At 53.4% G+C, this 22,588-nt stretch overlaps 6 protein-coding genes across 6 annotated transcripts; 3 read left to right on the forward strand and 3 right to left on the reverse strand.

The window, feature by feature from the left end:
* Positions 1 to 3,501: 3,501 nt before the first annotated feature.
* Positions 3,502 to 7,430, forward strand: QC764_104360 (uncharacterized protein). Its single transcript, XM_062941674.1, has 3 exons — positions 3,502 to 4,647; positions 4,791 to 5,086; positions 5,144 to 7,430. Exons 1-3 carry the CDS (start codon positions 4,477 to 4,479, stop codon positions 6,951 to 6,953), a joined length of 2,277 nt encoding a protein of 758 aa, XP_062804556.1. The 5' UTR covers positions 3,502 to 4,476; the 3' UTR covers positions 6,954 to 7,430.
* Positions 7,431 to 8,194: 764 nt separating this feature from the next.
* Positions 8,195 to 9,998, reverse strand: DYN2 (Dynein light chain). The gene is given in 9 exon segments (XM_062941675.1): positions 8,195 to 8,807; positions 8,867 to 8,936; positions 9,001 to 9,027; positions 9,143 to 9,177; positions 9,260 to 9,293; positions 9,379 to 9,401; positions 9,498 to 9,638; positions 9,801 to 9,860; positions 9,878 to 9,998. 7 exon segments carry the CDS (start codon positions 9,562 to 9,564, stop codon positions 8,743 to 8,745), a joined length of 321 nt encoding a protein of 106 aa, XP_062804557.1. The 5' UTR covers positions 9,565 to 9,638; positions 9,801 to 9,860; positions 9,878 to 9,998; the 3' UTR covers positions 8,195 to 8,742.
* A 315-nt stretch (positions 9,999 to 10,313) lies between these two features.
* MRD1 (Multiple RNA-binding domain-containing protein 1) lies at positions 10,314 to 13,235 on the forward strand (the record flags this gene model as incomplete). The annotated part of the gene is made up of 3 exons (XM_062941676.1): positions 10,314 to 10,719; positions 10,780 to 11,556; positions 11,763 to 13,235. The coding sequence occupies exons 1-3, from the start codon at positions 10,489 to 10,491 to the stop codon at positions 13,233 to 13,235; spliced, it is 2,481 nt and encodes an 826-aa protein (XP_062804558.1). The 5' UTR covers positions 10,314 to 10,488.
* A 791-nt stretch (positions 13,236 to 14,026) lies between these two features.
* Positions 14,027 to 17,721, forward strand: QC764_104390 (uncharacterized protein; the record flags this gene model as incomplete). Its single annotated transcript, XM_062941677.1, has 3 exons — positions 14,027 to 14,477; positions 14,538 to 14,750; positions 14,873 to 17,721. 3 exons carry the CDS (start codon positions 14,027 to 14,029, stop codon positions 17,326 to 17,328), a joined length of 3,120 nt encoding a protein of 1,039 aa, XP_062804559.1. The 3' UTR covers positions 17,329 to 17,721.
* A 288-nt stretch (positions 17,722 to 18,009) lies between these two features.
* On the reverse strand, positions 18,010 to 19,644 carry QC764_104400 (uncharacterized protein; the record flags this gene model as incomplete). The annotated part of the gene is made up of 1 exon (XM_062941678.1): positions 18,010 to 19,644. One exon carries the CDS (start codon positions 19,642 to 19,644, stop codon positions 18,010 to 18,012), a length of 1,635 nt encoding a protein of 544 aa, XP_062804560.1.
* A 1,747-nt stretch (positions 19,645 to 21,391) lies between these two features.
* cyp3 (Peptidyl-prolyl cis-trans isomerase-like 1) lies at positions 21,392 to 22,402 on the reverse strand. Its single transcript, XM_062941679.1, has 4 exons — positions 22,277 to 22,402; positions 22,058 to 22,083; positions 21,718 to 22,001; positions 21,392 to 21,660 (listed from the first exon to the last, which is right to left on the reverse strand). Exons 1-4 carry the CDS (start codon positions 22,312 to 22,314, stop codon positions 21,460 to 21,462), a joined length of 549 nt encoding a protein of 182 aa, XP_062804561.1. The 5' UTR covers positions 22,315 to 22,402; the 3' UTR covers positions 21,392 to 21,459.
* Positions 22,403 to 22,588: the final 186 nt, after the last annotated feature.

Below are 22,588 nucleotides of genomic sequence, written 5' to 3' on the forward strand. Positions count from 1 at the left end.
CAACCCACACGTCCAACCCAATGTCAATGATCTTCACCACCTCGTGGCTTCGAAATAGCTCATCCGTCCGTACCTTGGACCCATAAGGCTGGATAGGAATAGCGGGGTGGGGGGATTATGCTAGGAGCCAGTCCTACCAACCACGTGCCGTTGCTGATTTGTTGACTCGATGTCTGAGCCAGAGAAGAATACGGACTAATCCAGAGATGGGATTTCTGTGATGGGAGGAATGTCTGTTGCTGCAGACAGACAGCTCAGTAAAAATAAGCATACAGTCGGGCCTTTACCTCAAGTCGGAGGAACAGGTTTAACAAGAAATAAGCCGGCCAATCCTATTGTGGTTTGATGACCGCCACCGCCAGTTTGGTTCTGAGCAGATGCGTATCGTTAGTGACGCTGTGCTACCCCAATCTGGGCTATTTCAGCCAGTTGTGTGCTTCTCTGAGGTGTGTGTGGACGCTATGAGGTACCGTCTGCCATCCTCGTCCCGGCCGGAGGTACCGTGTTGAGGGAGGGATGTGCCGTTGGAAAGTGTCTGCGAGGAAAGCCCTAAGCTGCTGAAAAGATGTGGCAGAATTGGATCCTCCTTCCTGTCTCTGAAGAGACAGGAAGGTGGGTTCCAGCCTGGGGCTCGGCCCAGGCTATCCGGGTCTCGCCTCGGAGGACCCAGAGACAGTACCAGGTAGTGTTCTTCCCTCCGCTCCGTCACGGCCGTTGAATGATCTGTTGAAAACCAGGCCGGATCATCGACCGAGCCGAGGTCTGCCAGTTTCGTGTGTTCTGGTTCAAAGCAAACATAAAAGAAACGGCGGGCATTCGTTCGTCTGCAGATGTTGGAATCCGGAGTGTTCCAGCAGGCTGGGTCAACTTGGGAACAGCCGCAGCGCATAGCTACCCAACCAATGTGCGTGATCTTACAACGCCCATTATTCCTGCCAAGGCATGGAGAGAACTTCGGCGGCCTGGCCGATGACGCCCAGACTAACGCAGTGTAATCTTCCAGCAAGGCGCGCCAACCGCCGATTATGCGTTAGACGGTGCTTGATGACTGGCAATGGGCAAAACATGGCAGATATGTGACTGGCAGGAGGCTGACGGGCACCATTCCCAGCCCGAAATCAAGGCTGGGAAATATGGACATATTCGTTGCCTACCTTAGCACCCTGTCGAACGGAGCTGACAGGGCTGAAGCCGTGCTGGCTCTACGATCGCAGCGACGATCTCGATAAGGTTTGGCTGGCAGATAGATGAGAACTGGTGACGCTTGAGGTGGTCAACGAGACGGCCAACAACGGGTGAGTACTTTGGTTAGTGCTATAATAGCATACTCATCATAGTGCCAAAGCGAGGCATGAGGCTACGGCCGCCAAAGTCGCCCAAACACAGCTGTTGCTGGAATCTCAAACGGCGAGTGGAATTGAACCAGGGCAAGAAACAACAGGGCGGAATGTTTCAGTCGTCCATTGGTCCATACTGTCAATTTGAGGCCACTGACGGCGAGCTGGTTGGCAGCTGCCAGGGCAAGACGAAGAAGATGGAAATGAAGGAAGGCTACACTCCCAACCAAGACTTCCAAAAGGTGCCCAACTGTGCAATTAGTGTTAACAAACATTCAAGTAACAAGGTGAAATCTCCATGAGTCGCATATTCGGTGTTGTTGGCGCATCTATGGCCGCTCTCGCAGGCTCGGGCACTTGGCTCAACGGAGGAAACAGTTTGGCCCCCGAGCCAGCCCGTGGCCAGCTGACGGAGCACGGAATACCTTACCCTATTGTATTTCGTACATACAAATCTGTCCAACAAGAGAGCCACACGAAAATCAACAACGCACCTCAGCAACGGGGAAGGCCATTGCATGCAGGTGAGCTGAGTGAATTCCGTGCATCAGAAGTAGGCTTGGGGAATATCCCGCAGATTGGGCGTGTAATTGGCTTGTACAGGCATTTCCATATCCATACAGACAGGCAGTTGAACGTTACACTCTCCCCTGCTCGCCCAGGCGGCCCTGTTGTTCGCAGCCGGGCCCGGTGAATCATCTTCATTGCAGGGCACGGCTGGGAGCGAGATGTTACTGCACTGGCATGATATCTCTTGCAAGAAGCCTGCCTTGCAGCCTAGAGTTTTGAGCAAACTGAGGATCTCATGGGCGGGGGGGGGGGGTTACTCAGAGCACCACGCGGAGCCCAACGTGGAACTGCCATCCATCTGCTGCACAACATGCGCCGCAGCGATGCCGGGTCTGCTTACAACGATTCGCATATTCTGTCTGTTCGGATGGACGACGTGATGGGACTTGGCATGGCACTCTTCGACGGCGCAACAACCGCCCTGAAGAAGCCGCAAGCGAGGGAGGTTGAGTGCGTGTGGGCCTCCGCTTCTTCCCTATGGCTTGTCGCCGCGGGTATTGATGAGCGAAGCTGTAGCGGAATTGCACTTGAAGATGCATAACACAGGAGAGCCTATCAGCGGTCTTGTGATGGTATAGACCCAACGATGATGGCACAGTAAGATAATTGGGCGTTGAGCCTCTCATGATTGCAATTGTACATTTGCCCAACTCCCTCCATGAATGGCTTCCGGTTTGGTTGGCGTTGCCTTGGAGATATCGGGGCAGGAGGGCCGATGCGGGAGAATCAAAAGTGGGCAAAGACCGGACCCACCTTCCCTCCAGAGACACAGGCACTAGCCCAGCTAAAGAGAAAGTGTGGAGGGTCATGCTCAACTCAGGGCCCCAAGGTGTCGATTCGTCAGCGAATACCTCACGGAATCGCTCAGAGTTGGCAAGAGACCTTTTTGGGAGGGGGAAAGAGAAGAAAGAAAAGAACAAAAGAAGGAAAAATCGAAACGGCTCGGCAGTGCTGGGTCCCCAACACAATGGATGATGGCTGGCTGCCCGTCAACCACTCAACCTCTCTGGTTTGGCTTGTCTCCGGAAGAAAAGCAGCCAAACCCCGGGCTCTCTAGCAATTCCAAACTCCAAACCTGGGACCTGGACAGACGGCCCTTGCAATTCACCCGGAATGCTCCTTTGAATTGTCAAAAAGAGACAGACAATTTGCAACCTGATCAACGGGCACTGCTTTCCACTTCCACTTCCACTTCCACATGGTGGCAATTTGATTATGTAACCCCCGCTGTCCAGAGGCCCGTCTTTTCAGGTCCAGTTATTAGAATTTGCGTAGTGTTCGTACAGGATGCAGCTGCGAGGAAATCCGCTGAAGACTCGCTGATGACATGACGGTCGGTACGGAATACGGTAAGGATGTAAATCAGCAGGGTACGACATGCAGGCTTGCTGCTCACCCGCGATCCCTGTCCCCTGTCGGGCACCAGAAGCGACCTGGTGCGGTTGAGTACCTGGCGGTACCGCCACGCTTCGGCCCACTCACCGGCCCCAGCTTTTCTGAGCCTGTGACTGGTCCCCAGCCTGCGCGGTCCACTTGTCGGACCAGACGGTGGAACAAAGATCTGGCGGGCAGTGGGCGACACTGGTGGGTTTTGGCTAGTGCCCCAAGCTGGGAGCCAATGTAGCCCAGGTACCTTCAGACAGTGCCAAAGTACCAGAGGTACCGGCCGTCCACTTGTGTGCAACCCACTCACTCCGCCCTCCCTCCTTCACTTGCTGCTACTCTCGGTGCCTCTCTTGCTGCGTCTTCTTGCTTTCTTGCTCCTTGTGCTTCCGCAACTCTCGATCCCCAAGGCACCACCACAGAAGCCTTCGTCTGTTGGGAATCTCTCTCGTTTTCTTGACCCTGCCGTAGCCCGCCCGTGCTGCCCTCGCCTTGCTTCTGCCTTCGAACGCTTCGCTTCTGTCTCCAGTTAGAGATCCCTTTTGCGGAACGACGACCGGCTGATCGACCGACTCCATTGAATGACAGCCTCCCAACACACACGAATCTCTCTGCTTTCCGATTCACAGCTCGGTGAATTGAACCTGCCGCCGATTCGAGATTTGGATTCCGGCAACAAAACAAGTTGGAAACACTGAGCAAGACGGCGAGGAGGTCTTTCTACCCTCTTCCTAGCCCGACCGCTCGTCGCGAAAACAAGGGGTTCAACTCGAGCTTTCTTGGGTAACCGGGAACCATCCATCGCTTGCCTCAGCTTCTTCGTCATATGTCTTGAACGTGACTCTTCACCTGAGCTTGGACAAACTTGGCTTTGCATTGTTGCACACTGGATTCGCAAACACACTTCTTTGCTCAACGGGTCTCTTAAAGGCCCTAGGGGGTTTTGCTTCTTTTGAACACCAACCTTTTTACCATACACGCAATACGCTTTGAATAGTTACACCTCATCATCCTGGCCGACGAAACGCGCAGTCGACCGAACCCCCTTTCTAGCTCGCAATCTCGGCAGAGCATAATATAGACACGGGTACACACAACGGACAGCAACGGATAGGGGACAGGAACGAGGAATACGCTGGGAACCGTGGGGAGGAGTAGACGCTATTCGCGTGGTCGAGACAGCAAAATGGTGTTCAACGTGCCCGATGGTGGCCTGTCGTTGGATAGCTCAGCCAGGGCCATGGCTGGGCTTCCGGCGCAGGCCTTCGGAATTACATTGAGCAATAGTGTCATCGAAGACATGATTGCTTGTGTTCAAAATGGAGGGGATATTGAGCTATCGTTGGGGTCCAATCCGGTAAGTTTATGTTGTTAGCCTTGTATTTCAAGGTTGGGTTTTCCATTGTCCCTCGATCTGAATAGTTTCTCAAACTATTGTTCAACTGCACTCGGCCCTCCACAATAGCCCAATAGCAGTGTCTAACAGCTTAAACCCCATAGGCTTTTCTCTTCGGCGATCATGAAGTCAAAATTCCAAACTCTCCCGATTCTTACGATTACGATCTGTACTATTCCGACGCAGTTTCTCCAAGATCGCTCAAGAAGCTACCAAATCCTGCAATGGGTGTTTTCATGCCCCCAAGGGTCTCTAGACCTGCCGCCAAGAAGCTGGCTTCGAAAGCTCCAGTCCAAAAGACAAGCTCCAGCAATACGACTCCAATTTCAAGCAACGAGGCCGACGATGCTATTGCCAACCTCAAAAGCTCACTGGCCCGTAAGGAAGCAGAGAAGAATACGTATGGACACACTACCGCCGACTACTTGGAGGGCTGTGATACTAACTTGGAAGACAGTGCTGTTGTGGTCAGTGGGTTGATGAACTCGAAAGGCAAGGTTAAACCCCCCAACCGGTTGCTCGACAACGCGTCCCCCAGGTCTCTTCCGCCAAGTCCTGCGCTCAGCGGAGTTCGATCACCCTCCCTCGCACCAGGCGGCTCTGCCCTTGATCAAGTCAAGCAACATACATTCCCAATCATTCACCAGTTGGCGGTATCGGAGCAGAGCTTCGAGGACCTTTTTGCGCAGTGGAATGAGGGCAGCGAAGACGAGTTCAGAGTCGCGCTGGACAAGGTTGCCGATTTCGACAACAACATCCAGAAATGGACTCTGAGAAAGCGATACTGGAAGGAACTGGACGTCTTCGAGTACGATTATGCCAAGGAGGAAGACCGACAAACAGCCATCAACAATGCGGTAAAGCAGTTCGATCGTATGCGAGTTGGAGTTACCGACCCTATCTGGCAAAAGCTTCTACCGGTGGCGGAGCGCGGAAAGGGGATATGCCTGAGCAAACTGCAAGCCAATTTCGCCAAAGGCCCGACAGTCCCGAAACCAAAGCCGGACGGAGCCAACGGAAGCGGATCAGAGAGAGAGGACGCTGCGGTCTTGAAGAAAGGAAAAGGGGGCGAGCCAATGTCAAGATCAAGCTCCCAAGCTTCAGCTGCTGGCAAGAAGAAGCCCTCGGCATCGGAGGCCCAAGCGAAGCGTCTCACATCCACTACCAAGAAGACCGCACCCGCCAAAGCATCGACGAAAGCATCTCCGACCAAGCCTCAAGCCAAGGCGGCAGCCAGCAAGGGCGGGCGCGGACCTCTTTCCGAAGAATTTGTGAAGGACTCGGACAGTGAGGAGGAGCCTTTGGCTAAATCCAAAGCTGTAGCTGCCGTAGCTCCCAGGCCAGTCAAGGCTGCTCCTGCCCCGGCCGTGAAGTCGAAGGCGGCCGCCGCTGCCAAGACGGTACCCAAGGAAACCGAGAAGGACACCATCCGAGCCGAAGTTGTCGCAAAGCCAACCAAGGCCACCAAGCCTGCGGCGAAGCGACCACGCGATGCCGACGAGGACGACAGCTCGAGCTCAGGTACGCCGCTCAGCAAGCGCGTCAAGGCTGGCAGCAAGGCACCCACCACGGGTGCCAACTCGACGAAGCCACGGACCGTTTCGGACGCCAGCCAGAACGGTCGTCCAAGCTCCTCGGGGCCCAAGGCGAAGAACACTTCGCCGACCAAGTCGTCGCCTCTGGCGACCCCACCACAGAATGCGTCCGAGGTGGAGCAGGAGCGCCTGGCTCGTGCCAGGTCCGCCGAGCGAGAAAGGGAGCGCGAGCAAGCGCAAATCCAGGCGCTGAAGAGGGACCGGGAGCGCGAGCGGGAACGTGAACGCGAACGGGTCGAGAAGGAACGGGAACGCGAGCGCAACCGCGAGAGGGCCGAAAAGGAGCGTGAGCGTGGCCGCGGCGAGAGAGCCAGAGAGCTGGGACGAGACCGGCCTCGGGCCCGCGAGCCGAGCCGGGACACCATCATCAGCAGTGCCAGCAGCAATGCTGACAGCACGATTGGCGTCCCGGTTGTTGGCAGGAAGAGGCCGGCGCCGGTGGACTCGTACTCGGAGAACCACCACCATGCGGCGAAGCGGATGCGGGTGTCGGCCGAGGTGCTGACCAAGGCGCAGGAGTTCAAGCTGGCGTACCAGCGGTACTTGCAGCTGCATGAGGAGCTCAACGGGTGGGATTCCCCGCCAGAGTCGAAACTGCACGATTTTGTCGAGATGCACGATCGGTTGCAGAGGATGAAGAGGGCTATTTATCAGGATGTTGGGGAGGGTTGAAGGATAATTTCATGACAGAGACACAGGATGTCATGTTTTGGAAGGAGTGGGGGATGATATACAAAATTTGGCGGCAGGGGAAAATGGAGTTCCAAAAAAAAAAAAACCCCCCGAGAATATCACGACTTGAAAGTGTCTTTTTGATATTTGGGTGTTTTTTTTGTCCGTCATTTAATCAGGGATTTGGGGGGGGTAGGCAGGCAGACTACAACATCGAACAACATCAATCATCAGTTGCATGAGATCATTTTTGGGCGTTTTTTGTTGTTTCTTTTTCGTCATGTTGCAATTTGGTTTGTTTGTTTTATTTTGGTACATTGGGTTCATTTGGCTGCTGGTCACAAATATGAGGAGGGGGGGATGTGATGACGTGATGCCGGTTATGCCTTGCAGATTTGGAGGAGAGGTGGTGGATAGTAGAGGTGATTTTGATACCCCTGTGTTTTGATGGAGGAAGAGAGAAGAGAGCGGTGGGGGAGGGGGGAACTGTAGTTGAAGTTGTTGAACAGATTAAAATCAAATTTTAAGTTTTTTGACAAATATGGCTGTGCTTGTGATGAATGAAGTGGTGTGTTTACCGAGGCTGAGAAGGAGGGAGGTATGTGATCCCCTTTCTGCAACAACAGCTTACGTTCCAACTTCTTATTTTCTAGGCCAACTTGATCTAAGCTTGGAACTTGAGAGGAAATGGATTCAAGTAGGGCTGTCTGTCCTTGAAGAATTCAATCAAGGGCTGAAGAAGGGCATGAATGAAAAAAAGTGCTTGCATACACACCTAGAGGCTCCCAGCTCCCCAATAAATAAAAAGGGGGCACGTGCCTCCCTTTCTTTTCTCACCTTTCACCCACCCATCGAGTTGATTCTCGTACCTTGCATCCACCGGCTCGTCCCTGACATTTCTGTCTCGGAAAATTCCACCCATTCCCCGGATCTTCGAGAGAAAAAGAAGAAATTAGATATTCCCGGCGGGATGGTTCCAGCGGAGAACGGGAGCCGGCCTCATGTAGGCACCCTTACCACAGAATAATTGAGACACTAAAGTAGGTAATATGCCTTAAAGGATAATCCATATGCCTTTAAAAATAGTTTGTAGGCCTATAAACTATCCTTCAAGGAATGTTAACCTGCTTTCGTGTGTCAACTATTTTGTGGTGAGGGAGGTAAGGTACCAAATGTCCAAATGTAGGGAGAGAGACGCTTCGCTTGGCTTCAATGGACAATTCCACTCCATCAACAACGCCGTTGCTGTGCTCCCCTAACCACAACTTAAAGTGCCACGATGATGCATAACCTCTCCAGTCAAGTGAAGCCACCCTCCTGCCAATCCACTCATTTGCACAAAAGAAAAAACCACATATCATTCATTAAAAACTTCAAACTCCTCAACTCAAAACTACTCCCTCATACGGTACGGTACCTGGTACAAATTTACCACATTGCTTTGTTATTTCTCTCTTCCCCCTCCTCCTTACATTCTACACTTCCCCCCACGTCCCCTTGCCCCAAAAAGTGCAATGTCATCGCTGATGTTGACAATGCCTCCTCCGAATTTATCTCAAGTCTTTTTCCTCTTTTTGGTTTACGGTAAAAATAACGCACAAAAATTGACATGATTATTTTTCCTCGCGCCTTTCCTTTGTCGTGCTGGCCGGTTGGTGACTTTGCTGTGTGTGATTCTCGTCTTGTATCTTGCATAGGGGTTGAGAATGTTATAAATGATAATGGCGATGACGAGCACCCCTTTTGAGAAAAATCACAGCTTGGAGAGAAAATGGAGGAGGCCGCGCCCCTACTGGGTCTTGAAGAGGAGGATGGCGCAGTGACCGAGGTAGAAGTAGATGAAGTGCTTGGTTTCTACGGGGTGCTGTTAGTGACGCTGTTGCTTGTTGAGTGAAAGCCAGGGGTAAGCTTGCCGTGGGTCACGAAGCTGCCAAAGTGGCGGCCTACGATGCAGTGCCAGGTAGGTCCCTTTCTTTCATCAAACTGTTACACACGATGGCGTGTTAGCTGATCTGGTCTTAAATGAAATGTGTCGTGGGCGTCATACTGTTCTCTTGATGTGCTGAGCGATATCCTGAAGATGAGGTTAGCTTCTGCTTGCTGCTAAAAATGGGGCTTAGGTTTGGTGTGAAATCTGCTTGCTGTCCGAACGCATCACATGCAGAATTTCCCATCCTTGGTCCGCTGACCTTCTCAACGGAGTACTTGGCCATGGCCTCCTGGGCTGTAAATAATGTCAGTCACACATCCCATTGTCGTCCTCCGAGTGGGGCCAGGATCCCGCGGGTTTTGTGACCCCTACGTACCGACTTCAATGACCTCCTGTTGTAATTCTTCGGACTAGAAAGAGGGGTATCGTGTTAGCAGCTCGATCTGCTCGCCGAGAACGGAACAATTCGGTGGAAGATCGGTTGGTTCGTCATACCATGTCGGCGCTCTTGATCTGGGCTGTCACACGCGTATATTCTTAGCACTCCGTTCCAACCCAGGCGGAGATGGGGAGGTCTGGTGAGGTACACCGGGCCTAGAACGAGACGAACTCACCATCAAGCTTCTCCCTCGCGACAGGGGATGTGTTCCCAGCAGCGGGCTTGGTATCGTCTCCTGCCATTATGATTGTCTATCTCGGAAAGGTGAAACGAGGTAAGTGTGGTTGGATAGTCGACGGATAAAGAAAGCCACGGTCTGGTCAGCAATTAGTACGGTGGCGTGAAGAAGGCAAACAGTACGGTAAGCTTGGTGATGTTCGGTGTGGGTTGTTGAATTGCCGCCAACAAGCGACAGACGCTCCTCCTGGCAAAGCACGCGGTTACGAGATGGAGGGGATCGAATGGGGGCCCAACGTACCGGTACGCGCAAACAATGGGGTGCAGGTGTTCGTAATCGATAGCTCAAAGCTCCCGGTGGCGGCGGTGCAGGTTGGGCCGTGCAGGTGGAAATGTGAGAGGGCTTGTTGTTGAGCTATGAACTATGTAAGTTGGCGTCAGGTCACAAAATAAAGGGTGGAGTGCGGAGAAGAAGCAAACAAGTGACGATGGAAGCCGTGTCTGGTTTTGTTGTTTTGCTACTGGACAGAAGCCTTGCAACAGGACAAATCATTGGCGTCCGCAGTGAGGCGGTCGACAGGGAAGGGAAGGACTGGGGCCCATCACTCACTGGGGTAATCGATGTAGCTATACCGAGCTGATATGTGAAAGTGTCAGCAGAGTCAAGGTATCCGGGACTTTGGAGCTTGAGCCCACTGGTGCAGTGGAGCTTCAGCGGAGGCTCTCTGATAAGATAACGAAAAGCCGGTGTGGGTGGGGCAAAGCTTAAAATTTAATTGGGGCCAGTGCGGAAAAAAATCTTAGACCTTCTCCTCTTCCTTCGACTGAAGCCAAAAACTACATCACCCACCACAGAGTTGTCGCTTTGTTCCGCGGTACTCTGGTTCCAATGATTACACGGTAGCAACTGCTCTAATCAACTGCCCGCGGCAGACCGGAAGGAGCAAGCAGCAACATCGCCAATCATCGTCATCGTCATCGCCATCACAATGGAGTCGTCAAGAATCTTCGTCAAGAACCTACCGCCGTCCATCTCCGAGGCTGACTTTCGCAAACACTTCTCGCTTCAGGGACGAGAGGTCACCGATGTCAAGCTCATCCCCAACCGCCGCATCGGGTTTGTTGGTTACAAGTCTCATGAAGATGCATCCAAAGCCGTAAAGTACTTCAACAAGTCCTTTATTCGCATGTCCAGGATCGGCGTCGATCTGGCCAAACCTGTAAGGACATCCTGATCCCATTGTTCGACAAGGCCAACCAACTAATTGTCGTGCACCTAGATTGAAGCCGCCATCCCAAGATCAGCCACACAAGCTGCTCATGTCCCGAGCCGTGATGCAGCCAAGGCAAGCTCTCTCGTCAAGTCTGACGCAGAGCCAAGCGAGGATGACCCTAGCTCAAAGAAGAGGAAGCGGGACGTCGTTGACGAGGCTGACCCCAAGCTTCAGGAGTTTCTTGAGGTCATGGGTCATCCCACCAAGAAGGCTAAGGACGGAGAAGCCCTAGGGAGTGGCGCATTTGAGTCAGAAGCGGCCGATGCTATCCCCTCGGCTCTCATCGAGGGTGGTGAGAGTGACGATGAGTACGAGGACATCCCAGTGAGGCCCAAACGGCCAATCGAGGAGGCACCTACCTCGGCTCTACCGGTTGCCACCCCTGTCGCAGCTATCATCCCCCCCGCACCATCCCAACCAGCCGAGGACGCTGCAAGGGAAGTGCCGCAGGTACCCGCTGAAGCCACTGATGATGACTGGCTTCGGTCGAGAACGAACCGTCTGCTGGACCTTGTGGACCCGGATGACCCCGGGTTTCCCGCACAGTCTGCTGGTGCAATGCTTGCTACCACTCAAACACCTCTGCCAGAGGCCCAAGTCCAAGAAACCCAGGAACCGGGTCTTGCTGCCGGGTCTGGTGAGAAACCTGTTGTGGCTCGCACACCTGAGGATGCCGTGAAGTTGATCCAGAAGACAGCTCGTCTGTTTTTGCGGAATCTCAGCTACACGGTAACGGAGGACAATGTGAGGGGCCACTTTAGTCAGTTTGGCGAACTTGAAGAGGTAAGCTTGACATGATTCCTGTTTCCTTCGCTCCTTGCAGTCGCCTTTTCATGATGAACCCCTGATAGGGACATCTTATGCAAAGCATATGATGAGAACCTGGGCTCGGTATTTTAGTAGATGCTTCGAGATTCTGAAAAAAGGCCCGATTGTTGTCCTGCTGTTTCGCCTCTAGTGACACTCGACTCTCGCTAACTCTCTGGCAGGTTCATGTTCCGCTGGATAATCAGGGCCGAAGCAAAGGCTTCGCTATGATTCGTTATGCCAGTCCTGAGGCGGCGCTTTCCGCATTCCAGACAGACGGCACCGTCTTTCAGGGCCGCATCATCCACATCCTTCCCGCTGCTGCCAAAAGGGAGAACAAGCTTGATGAATACGCAATCTCGAAGCTCCCTTTGAAGAAGCAACAGCTGCTCAAGAAGAAGGCTGAAGCTGCCTCCAGTACCTTCAACTGGAATTCGCTTTTTATGAGCCAAGATGCTGTCAACACCGCCGTAGCTGAACGCCTGGGTGTGTCCAAGCATGAGCTCCTGGACCCCACCGACGCGTCTGCCGCTGTGAAACAGGCAATCGCTGAGACCACTGTCATCCAGGAGGCCAAGGCTTACTTTGCAACCCATGGTGTGAACATCGAGGCCTTCAAGTCTCAGCAGCGAGGTGACACGTCAATTCTGGTCAAGAACATCAAGAACGCCACCATCGAGGAGATCAGAACCCTCTTCGAGGAGCATGGCTCCGTCCTCCGTGTGCTTATGCCCACAAGCGGGACGATTGCCATTGTCCAGTTCGCCCAACCAGCACACTGCAGGGCAGCTTTCGCCAAGAAAGCATACTCTAGATTCAAGGACGGCGTGTTGTACCTCGAGAAAGGCCCGAAAGGGCTCTTCGTCGACAATCTGGCCCAGCCCGCAGATCGTCCTGCCGGTGTTCAGAAGGTGTCAGCTTCTTACCTGCTGGAACGCGATGACGGTGAGGATCAGCCAGAGACGGCCTCTCTATTCGTCCGCAACCTGAACTTCTCCACCACCACCGAAGGATTAACAAATGCGTTCAAGCCCTTGGATGGATTTGTGAGTGCGCAGGTGAAGACCAAGACCGATCCCAAGAAACCAGGTCAGGTGTTGAGCATGGGCTTTGGCTTCTGCGCCTTCAGGACCAAGGAGCAGGCCCAGGCTGCACGGAAGGCTATGGATGGCCATGTGCTTGACGGACACAAGCTTCTGATCAAGGCTTCCCACAGGGGTCTGGACGCGGCCGAAGAGAGGAGGCGGGAGGATCTAGCCAAGAAGGCGAATGCTCAACGCACAAAGGTGGTCATCAAGAACCTTCCGTTCGAAGCGTCTAAGAAGGACGTGCGCGCACTCTTCAGCAACTATGGAAAGCTGGTTGCTCTCCGTATTCCCAAGAAGTTCAACCACTCTTCGCGTGGGTTTGCTTTTGCCGAGTTCTCCACAGGCAAGGAGGCGCTCAACGCGATCACTGCACTCAAAGACACGCATTTTCTCGGGAGAAGACTTGTGCTTGACTTTGCTGAAGCTGAGGAGCTTGATGCCGAGGAACAGATCGAGGCCATGGAGAAGAAGATGCGTGGCCAGGTTAGCAAGGTTGCCCTTCAGCAACTCACTGGGACAGGGAGGAGCAAGGTCAATTTTGGAGATAATCCTGAAGACGAGGCATGAGAGTGTAATGAATAAAATTAATGTTGACGGTCACCTCACTGAGGGACGACGGATGGAATGTCTCAAAATCTCAACGGTCCCCCCCCCCCTTGCCAAGAAGTGTATTTGCCCCTGTCAACTCTCGTTGAAGAAACCCCCACCCTTGTCTTGACAAACTTGCTTTCTCTGTCTCGCACGTTGCTCACAGGCTTGGCCGTTGCGTCTGATCGATCTGTTGCTGTGTAGGGCTAATTTTGTTCTCATTCCGAAAATGAGCCCCTTCATCGGCCTCCCTCCCCCGCGGTCCCGAGGGGTGCCGCCAAGCGAGAGAGGGCACGGTGCAGGTCAGATTCGAGCTGTATGTTTCCACGACGGCCCAGTGCCCTTGCGTGCCAGTGTTGGCACCCATCTTGAATGCAGCCCAGGACGGCTGACCCAGACCCAACTTGCTGCTTGTTTGACCCTGAAGGGGTATCCATCGCCCTAGACAATGATGGGGTGCAGCAATAATCTGAAGCGAAGAACGGCGGGATGGACTCAGTTGATCCTCGCTTCATGCAGCATCGTCAGAGACAGGGACGATGTCGAGCCCTCTTATAAGCTATGCCCCCTCTTCATGCCTGTCTCTTTTGCTCTGGCATACGTTATATGTGATTCTGGCCCTCATCCTGACGAACAACCATTCCACTCAGGATTCCTTCCTCTTTCATTCGTTCTCGTCAGCGTTCCTGAGCTGAACAAGAGTGTTTGCCACCTGGGAGAGGTTTAGGTTTCTACACATTGTTCCCAGGTCTCATCCTCGGAGCTGAGCAATGAGGCTTCCAGTCCTTCCCTCACAATGCTATTCTACGTCGCCCGACGATGGGGTTGAGGGCCGCCATGGAACTTCGGCTTCACGACAGCCGCTTCGAGAGTCGACCGGGAATGCTCAATATTCACACATGGCCTGGTACTCGGAACAGATTCGCCAGCTGGGTGCTGCCAGCGGTCTTGCTTCCATGTCTCCATCAATACCAACTCCGCCTATTGTACCGACGCAGTCCTTTGGCCCAGACTATGGCTCATCAACACCGTCGGTCTACGGCAGACAGCAACAGCGGCATCACTACCAGGGGCACCGGGTAACCAATTTCAGGAGAAGGCAATTCGAAGAGAACCCGTTGATTCCGCTGCTCCCGGCAGCCTTTCAGAACTACAGGAAGAAGCAGGCCGACAAGACAGACCAGAAGTGGACCGATGTGTTGGAATGGGGCTTCATTGACGGTAAGTCCTATCTTCAACACGAGCAGTGTCTAGTTTTGTTTGCTAAGAGGTTGTCATCAGCGCTGCTGCTTATCCCCCAGATGAAGCGCAAGAAATATACCATGAAGCAGACACAGTTTGGGCGGAACATGCTGATCGGGGAGTATCTTTGGATCTACTACCTGCAGACCTTACCGCCAGGGACCGAGGCAGAATGCAACCTCGTGAGGCACCGAAAGCAAGTGTCGAGCCACATCCAAGTGCTCAAACAATTCTTCGCAAATCACCGTTGTTGTAAGTTGCACGTTCCCATTCTCCCACGTGGCGGATCCCTTTGTTCGGTGCGGAAGTGCTTGCATAACCGCCAGAAGAAGCAAACAGCTGACAATGGCGGCCCCCTTGGCTCATCCCTACAGTCCACTTTTTCTTCAACAGCCGCAACGATGAAAAGGACAAGGACAGCATCGAGACGATTTCCCTGAAGAACAACCCCGTCTTGATTGCCCTGTCCGAAGACCGGCTCCCTGACGAACGGCCAAACTACGAGTACTTTGCCGACATCCTTGCATTGAATGAACAGGTGACTGTCCGACCCATACGATGCTGGATTTTTGTGTCGCACCAGGGCGTTTCGGTGAGGGAAGATGGATCTGGCTTTCTCCCTTCCACCGGCGACAAGCTCGATGAGAACGAGTATCCCCACCTCCCGCGCAACCTCGAGAAGGAGACGTGGCTCAAGGAAGAGCAGCAGATCTTCAAGGGCGCTCTGCTTCACGAGTTCACCAAGGAGATGCAGCAGATTGAGTCGACCAGCGTTAACGACCTCGGGCGGAAATGGGAGACTTCGTTTCCGGAACTGCATCAGAGACTACAGCGCATCTGCGATTCGACCACAGATCAGCGGTGCACCATTCTGCACATGAATGTCACCCTCGAGCTCAAGGAGAAGCGGCGGTTTCCAAGCCAGTCGGAGCTCAACTCCTGGGTGGAAATCAACATTGAGCAGCCACGTCTACTGAGCCATCGGTGGAAGGTGCACACGCGCTTGGTGAGGCCAGCGGAGCTGAGCTACTCACACGAGAGCGCGAGCCCTGAGACCATGTACGAGACTTCGGCAGAGATCGCTATCCAATATCAGCACCGCTCAGGGTGTGAAGGTCCTCGGCCTGATGGGCGGGCTCACTGTGACTGCATCGCTCACCGACGTCACCGTGACTCTGTCACTGTCCCCTTTCCAGCTGATATCTGGGCCAGCACACTGACGAACTGTGCTGAATATCCAGCCCATTCCTTCAGCGACGCCGGCAAGAATGGAAAGCGAAGCAAGGACCTCAACGTCAAGGTCGAGGAGGAGGGCGAGGAAGGAGGCAAGCCCAACCGCCGAAGCAAGCCGCTCACACAGATGGATCTTGTGCCCAAGATTGCCATGATGCAGGAGATCTGGTCATGTCCCCCTGATGCCCCACACTATGGCCCTGAGCCTCAAGGGAACGGCTCAAGATCCCAGCGATGGACTCGACGAGCAGTGATTGTATGGACTTTCAAGACGATCCACAGCGAGGTAGATGGCAAACTCAACACCGCGCAGAGCGGCAGGACAGAGTGGCGCTATCTTACCATCCTCGACCCAATGAGCGAGGAGCACCAACAAAAGGCCATCATCAGTAGCAGCAGGAAGAACTCTGCTGTGTCTGACTATGCGGATGGATATTCATCCAACCACGTCCGTCCTGTCTCCCGGGATGCGGTCATGTCCCCCAGCCCCACATACCAGCAGCACTTGACCGCGAGCATGAGCGAGAACTTTTCGTCAGCATGGGATACTCCCACCGGGCTCAACCCCCTTTCCACGTCAGCCGCGCAAGCCTATAGCGCTCATCTCATGGCGCCCAGTCAGTCCCATGTGTCAGCCATGCCCGGCTACAGCCCCCTCGACAGCTTCAGCAGCCACGGCGGTCTCGCCACCCCTCCCCCAAGTGCATCCCTCACCACATCTTTCACTCACAACTTTGACACCACATCTACCCAACCTGACCTCATGCCAAATTACATGTCCACCCACTCCGTCACCACAACAACTGCCGGACTGGACACCGACTCGGCACTCAACACCCTCGCCGCCGTGACAGACCCCTTCCTCACAAACGGCAACTCCTCCTTTGGGTATGACCAATCCCACTGGTCAACCTCCAATACCTTGACTAGCTCGAGTAACGTCTGGTCCCAGCCTTATCAATCAGCAGCATCAACATACACCCACTCCCCCTTGGCCCCCTGGCCAAACCACACACAACCCACCCCATCCCACAGGGGAAGTCTCTATGATAAAACCCACAGCCATGTGCAATCCCAGCCCTGGATCTCCCCCGCAACAGCGGGGGGTGTCACCACCACAGCCGACGACCACGACCTCTGGACCCCAGCCACGTCCACGCACACTCCCTTGACGACCACCGCGCCGGCTTTGGGTCCTGATCCCATCACAGCTGGGCAGCATGAATCTCAGGACACGACGGACTGGAACCAGGTTACTACTGGTAACGGCACCAACGGCAACTCCCAGGAGACAGGGGAGGAGGAACTGGGGCAGAACTGGGAGGAGATTTTGCCGCCTATTCCGCTCAACTTGACTGCCCCGGGCACTCAGCCCGAGGCGGTAAACTCTCCGACGACGGCAGGGGATACAGCGGCGCAGAGGTTGGAGAAGGCCGCTGCTGCTATGGAGATGCCGGTGATGGGTGGCCATACTAACGGCAATGGGGCGGTGGTTGGTGAAGAGAGGAAGAGCCTGAAGAGGAGACATGAGGAGGGGGATGAGGGAGGGGATTTGGATTCAGGTGAGTGGAGGAGGAAGAGTTTTAGGCAGTGTTGATTTTTCTTTTATTTGATTTTTTTCAGCCTTCTTCGTGTTAGTTAGTTTTTTTTTTTTGGTCCGGTTGGCTGGTTGGCTGATTATTCTCTGGCGTTCCCGCTTTGATCCTGGGCGGTCCTTTTTCCTCTTTTCTTTTTCTCTGGGAACTTGGCCCCTTGGCTATGCTTTTTACTATCTTCAGGGGACGACATACCTTACCCTTTTCACGTCTAATGATGGGTCATCTTATTACCTAAAGCTATATCATATATCATGATGAACGAAGAAGCGAAGCAAGTTGGGATAAGTAATTAGCTCACGTATTATCGCCTTGCCCCCAGACCCTTCTAAGGGTATTAATGGGGGCGGATGATGATAATGAAATCATAAAAAAAAAAAACCAATACCTCATAAGTGACAACCCTGCACAGTGATATATGATCAACCTTGTGTATTCAATCTTGTCCTCAATTTTTAAGTGAATTCCAATCCCATAACTCCACCTAATGCGATGCAATCAATGCAATTTACCCTCCCAAATACCTTAGCAAAAGAAAGATTTCGATAACTAAACTAGGAAAGAAAAAGACAAGAGAAAGTAGTGGTATATCCTCCATTAGCCATATCCCATCCTTCATGACATAATCCCATCAAAGCTGTTGCGTGTGCGTGTGCTCATTCTTTTTATATGTCCAAAAGATTTCAACCATAAAAAGGGGGGGGGGGGGGGGGGTTACACACCTCCTGACTGGCTGTGGCTGTGGCGGTGGCGGTGGAGGCAGTCGCCGTCTTGGGAACTGTCACTGTCACGAAGCTCGTGGGTACAGTCACGGTGACGTAGAAGACGCCGTCTTCCCTGCCTGGATTGGAGCCAGCACCATCTGTTGGTTTTGGTGATGTGGTGCTAGTTTCAAGACTGCTTGATGGGCTGGGAGCAATAGTCTCAGTCCCCTCCGTAGGCTTTGGCGCGATAGAAGAAGAATCAGCTCCATCCGTAGGTGTTGGTACCGTCGGGGAAGAAGCCGGTGTTGTCTGGGTCTGAGTGGGAGCCACAGTAGAGGTCGGCGGCGCCGGTCCGTCATTCTCCTCCTCCTCCTCCTCATCATCATCATCATCCTCAGGCACCGCCTCCTCCTCAAGATACCTCCTCTGCCCGTCCAAAATCTCCATCGAAAACGGCACCGGCGGCTTAGTCTCCTTCCCGATCAGCCCCGCAAGTGGAATATTCGCCTTGTCGACGCTCACCCTCCCCTCTCGTGTGCCAGGAAAGAACTTTGCCGAGGACCTGTTGCTACCGCCGAACCCAGCCTGGGGTACCTTCACCATAAACGGCTGGACCATCTGCCTCTGGATACCACGGAACTCGGCCGGCTGCTTCGAGTCAAATTTGACCCTGTTGCGGAAACGCTTCTTGCTGTTGAGGATACCGCTAAAGGGGGAGGAGGACTTGCCGCCCTTACCGCAGGTGGGCCCTTTGACCGCACCCAGGGAGTCGTCGCAGGGGTCGACAATCTTGTAGTCGACGACGCCGGTGTAGATCTCGGGAACGGTGACAAAGTACTCTCCAAAGTCGGAAGAATTGGCGTGGAAGCTAGCTGGGGGGACGGCAGCGCCGGGCTTGTTCATGTCGGGCCAGTCCCAGATCCAGAGCACGGTGAGAACATCGCCCGGCTTGGCGTCGAGGGGGATTTGAAGGTCGGACTGGCATCTCAGGGCCTCGGACTGGGTGATTTCGTCCTTGCGGTACCTGGAAATGCCTTCCGGGTCGCCAGTAGCTGGAATAGGCTCGTGGCACTGGCCGTCGTCGTAGTTGCGGGTGGCGAGAAGACGGCCCTTTCCGTTACCACCTTTGCCATCGGCGGTCCAGGTGTGGAGGACATCGGTCAGGGTTGTTTTGGAAAGATCGTTCTCGTATGTGCCATAGAGGTAGATAGTGCCGCGGTTGATAGGCTTGTTGGGGTTGGCGCCATCAGCTCTGGTGACGTGGCCGTTCTCGAGGTAAAAGATGGAGACAAAGTCACCAGGAGCTACCTTGAGCATAGGAAACTTTTCAGAGTAGCTTGAGCTGCCGAGTGGGCCTTGGCTTTTCCTGACGATGGGGTGGTCGTGCATGATGAGCTTTCCCGTCGATAAGCCATTTGGGGGAAGGAGGTAATCGAATTGCTCTCTGGGGTTCTCCCGATCAATATGAGCTCTGTCGAAGCCCTCCTCGCCGATGAAGGTACCGTTGGTAGCGATACGACGGGTCGATTCTGGCCAGGAGTGGCCTTTTGCTGTCTCGAAGAGGGCGAGGAGTGCTGCGGTCAAGAGACCGCTTCTTGGCGATGTTAACCTCATGGTTGGTCTGTCGTTTTCGTCTGGTGTATAAGCGGCTCTCGGAACAAACTCGTAGTGAGACAAACTTTCGAGATATGTTGAAAAAGCCGAGTGTTCAAGGTGTTGTAGTTCGTTGCAGTGTTCGTTGTGTCGATAGGGAAAGTTCGTAAACCGGAAAGAATTCCGACAAGAGGAAAAAGGATTAGAATGCTTTAGTATCCTGGGATAGTCGAAGCGGCCAGCGAGCACAATAGCAGTCAGACCAGCTGGCTTTGTGTTGAATAAAATGAGGGAAATGGCGCCAACAATGGGCTATAATTCCATTGTCACGACCAGCGTCAAGGCCTTGTCAGGGACAACAAAGGAGAAGAACAGCGGCTTGGTTGCGCCGCCACCAACTTGCAAGTCGAGAAGGAAGGTGCTTCTTCTGATAACGAAGGCCAGTGAAGCTGTTGGCAGTACAATGAAGTTGGCGATAGTTCAAAGGTCCGCAACCAAGGTAGTACTCCGTGACCGTGATCAAAAGACTTAGAAAAGGTACCCAAAAGGAAATATGACGAGAAAATAGAAGAGTAAGAAAGTTGGGGGCTGCAGAAGGTAGATATCAAATTACCCCTACGTTTGGAACCTTGCGGCAAAAGTACACATGTGAGTTGCAACAAAGGTGAGAGAAACAAAGGACTTGTTCCATGTGGCCGGGACGGAGAGTAAAAGGGACCGGCAGCATGGCACTACCACACAACACAGACGCGCAAGCAACGGAAGTTATCATCAGACCGCAGACTCTCCAGGGCCATCTCGCGCCGGAGCCAGCAGGGGGTCGTGACCAAGAAGTCGAGGAAACAGACGAAAAGCGACGAAAACGAACGAAAAGAAGGCCTCAGATCAGGTTGGCGAGATGAGCAAGAAACACACTTCATTCGATATGCCGGGACGGTCATGCTGCAGCCCAGAGCAGCGGCAGGCGCTGTCTGTCCACGTCCCATGTCGTTGCCAGCGAGGAAGGTGAACCATCTCGATGTATTGGATGGTGTTGCATCGAGGCTCTTTGTAAGGCGACAAGTACCTCTGCTGCAAAACCAGTAGGAAAAGTGACTTGCCAACGCAGGGGCCACTCTTATAGACACAAGGACAGCCACTCGAACCATCCACTCGCGGCAAAGCTCAGATTGGCGATGGTGAAAAGCGGGTCTGAGCGGTTGCAACTTCAAGAGCCGAGCTGCGAGTGATTGGATGCACACCACCACACTGGAAACACACTAACGCCCTTTGGCACCACAGAATATCATCAAGCGCGCTGCCCTTGTTCTTCCCATTTTCTTTCATCTTGCGATGTTGCACAGCGCGCTACGAAACAACGTTCCTTTGTTGTCTATTTTAGCCCTTTTGCCGCTTGCCGCCCGTCAAAGCGAGATTGGAACTTTCTTATTTATGACTCCCCCCGAGGCGCCGGATAGCACTAGACAATTTGCCTCTTGGTCTTCTTCAGATCTAGACTGCCGCTTTCCCTACGGATGAACAGATGACAAGCATTGGATTGACAACTTTGACGGAATCAAGCTTCAGTCGCACAGACACACGACACCAAAGAAACGGTTTTATCCGCAGCCAGTCGTTGATCTCTGCCAGGGTTTATCTGCCATGTCTCACCACCACCCCCTGCCTGTCATGCGTTCGTCAATGTGTGGAGTGGAATATCACCCGGTATGATCTCCCCTGTGCCGTCTATTTGACGACACTTCTCCCTTTCAATCTTGGCTCTTTTTTGCATTGATGTAAAAGTTTTCTATTGTTGGCAATAGGGTACTCGTCATCCTGCTTCTAAACACTCCATCTCTACATCTCTCCACACTGAGCGATAACCACGTCCAGGTTCGGCACATCCTTCCCCTTGTATCCCGTTTTCGTATTCTCCATTTTCTTGACCACATCCATCCCATCCACCACCTGCCCAAACACCACATGCTTGTTGTCCAAAAATGGCGTTGGCACCGTCGTGATGAAGAACTGGCTGCCGTTTGTATTTGGCCCTGCGTTCTGTTTTCATGTCAGCCCTTCACTTCACCACCAGTATAAAAGCAGGGCGACACCTACAGCCATACTCAACAACCCAGCCTTATCATGCTTCAGCGTAAAATTCTCATCCGCAAAGGACTTGGTCCCGTAGATACACGTCGACCCGGTGCCATCCCCATTGAGGAAGTCACCGCCCTGGCACATGAAATTGGGGATGATTCTGTGGAACTTGGAACCCTTGTAGCCCTGGGGCCGGTTTTGGTTGTTCTTGTGCTCGCCGGTGCAGAACTGGCGGAAGTTCTCGGCTGTCCTGGGGACCACATTGGCAAAGAGTTCGAAGGTGATGCGGCCGAGGGGTTCACCTGGTGAGTGGGTCAGCACAAGCACTCAGATGGGACGAAAAGGAAGGGACAAGTACCGCCAAGAGTGATGTCGAAGAAGACGCTGTATGAGAGGTCAGTATGGGTTCAAATGTGAGGCAGTGAGTGGAGGATGGGGTGGAAGGTTGTCAGATTCCATGGATGGCAGGCGTAGTAAGGGTTCACCATCATGACATGAGCTTCAATGCTCAGCCACCGCTTGCAAAGAAACCCAGCGAATGGTGAGGAAAGTGGAAACAAAAAGAACATGGACTTACAGGGGATTCCCCGACGCTGGGAGTACAGTAGGCGGCATGGTGACTGTATCAATCTACTACTTTGGGATAAGTAAAGAATGTAAACGTGGTGTAAGTGATTGATGGGGCGCTGTTCAGTGAGTGAAGTGAAGCTGCTGGCAACAGGCTGCAGGGATTGAGTGGTGGTTGGCGCTCCTTGGCAGGTGCCACCTGGACAGGCAGCTGGCAAGCCTCCAAGCTCACCCTTTGAGCTCCCAGTGGCTCGTAGAGCCTGGCATCAACTTACGAGGAAAGAGTAAATCTGTGCTGAGCTGAGAACTGAATCTTCCATTG

Source organism: Podospora pseudoanserina, chromosome 1, assembly GCF_035222485.1.
Source record: "Podospora pseudoanserina strain CBS 124.78 chromosome 1, whole genome shotgun sequence".
NCBI classification, from domain to species: domain Eukaryota; kingdom Fungi; phylum Ascomycota; class Sordariomycetes; order Sordariales; family Podosporaceae; genus Podospora; species Podospora pseudoanserina.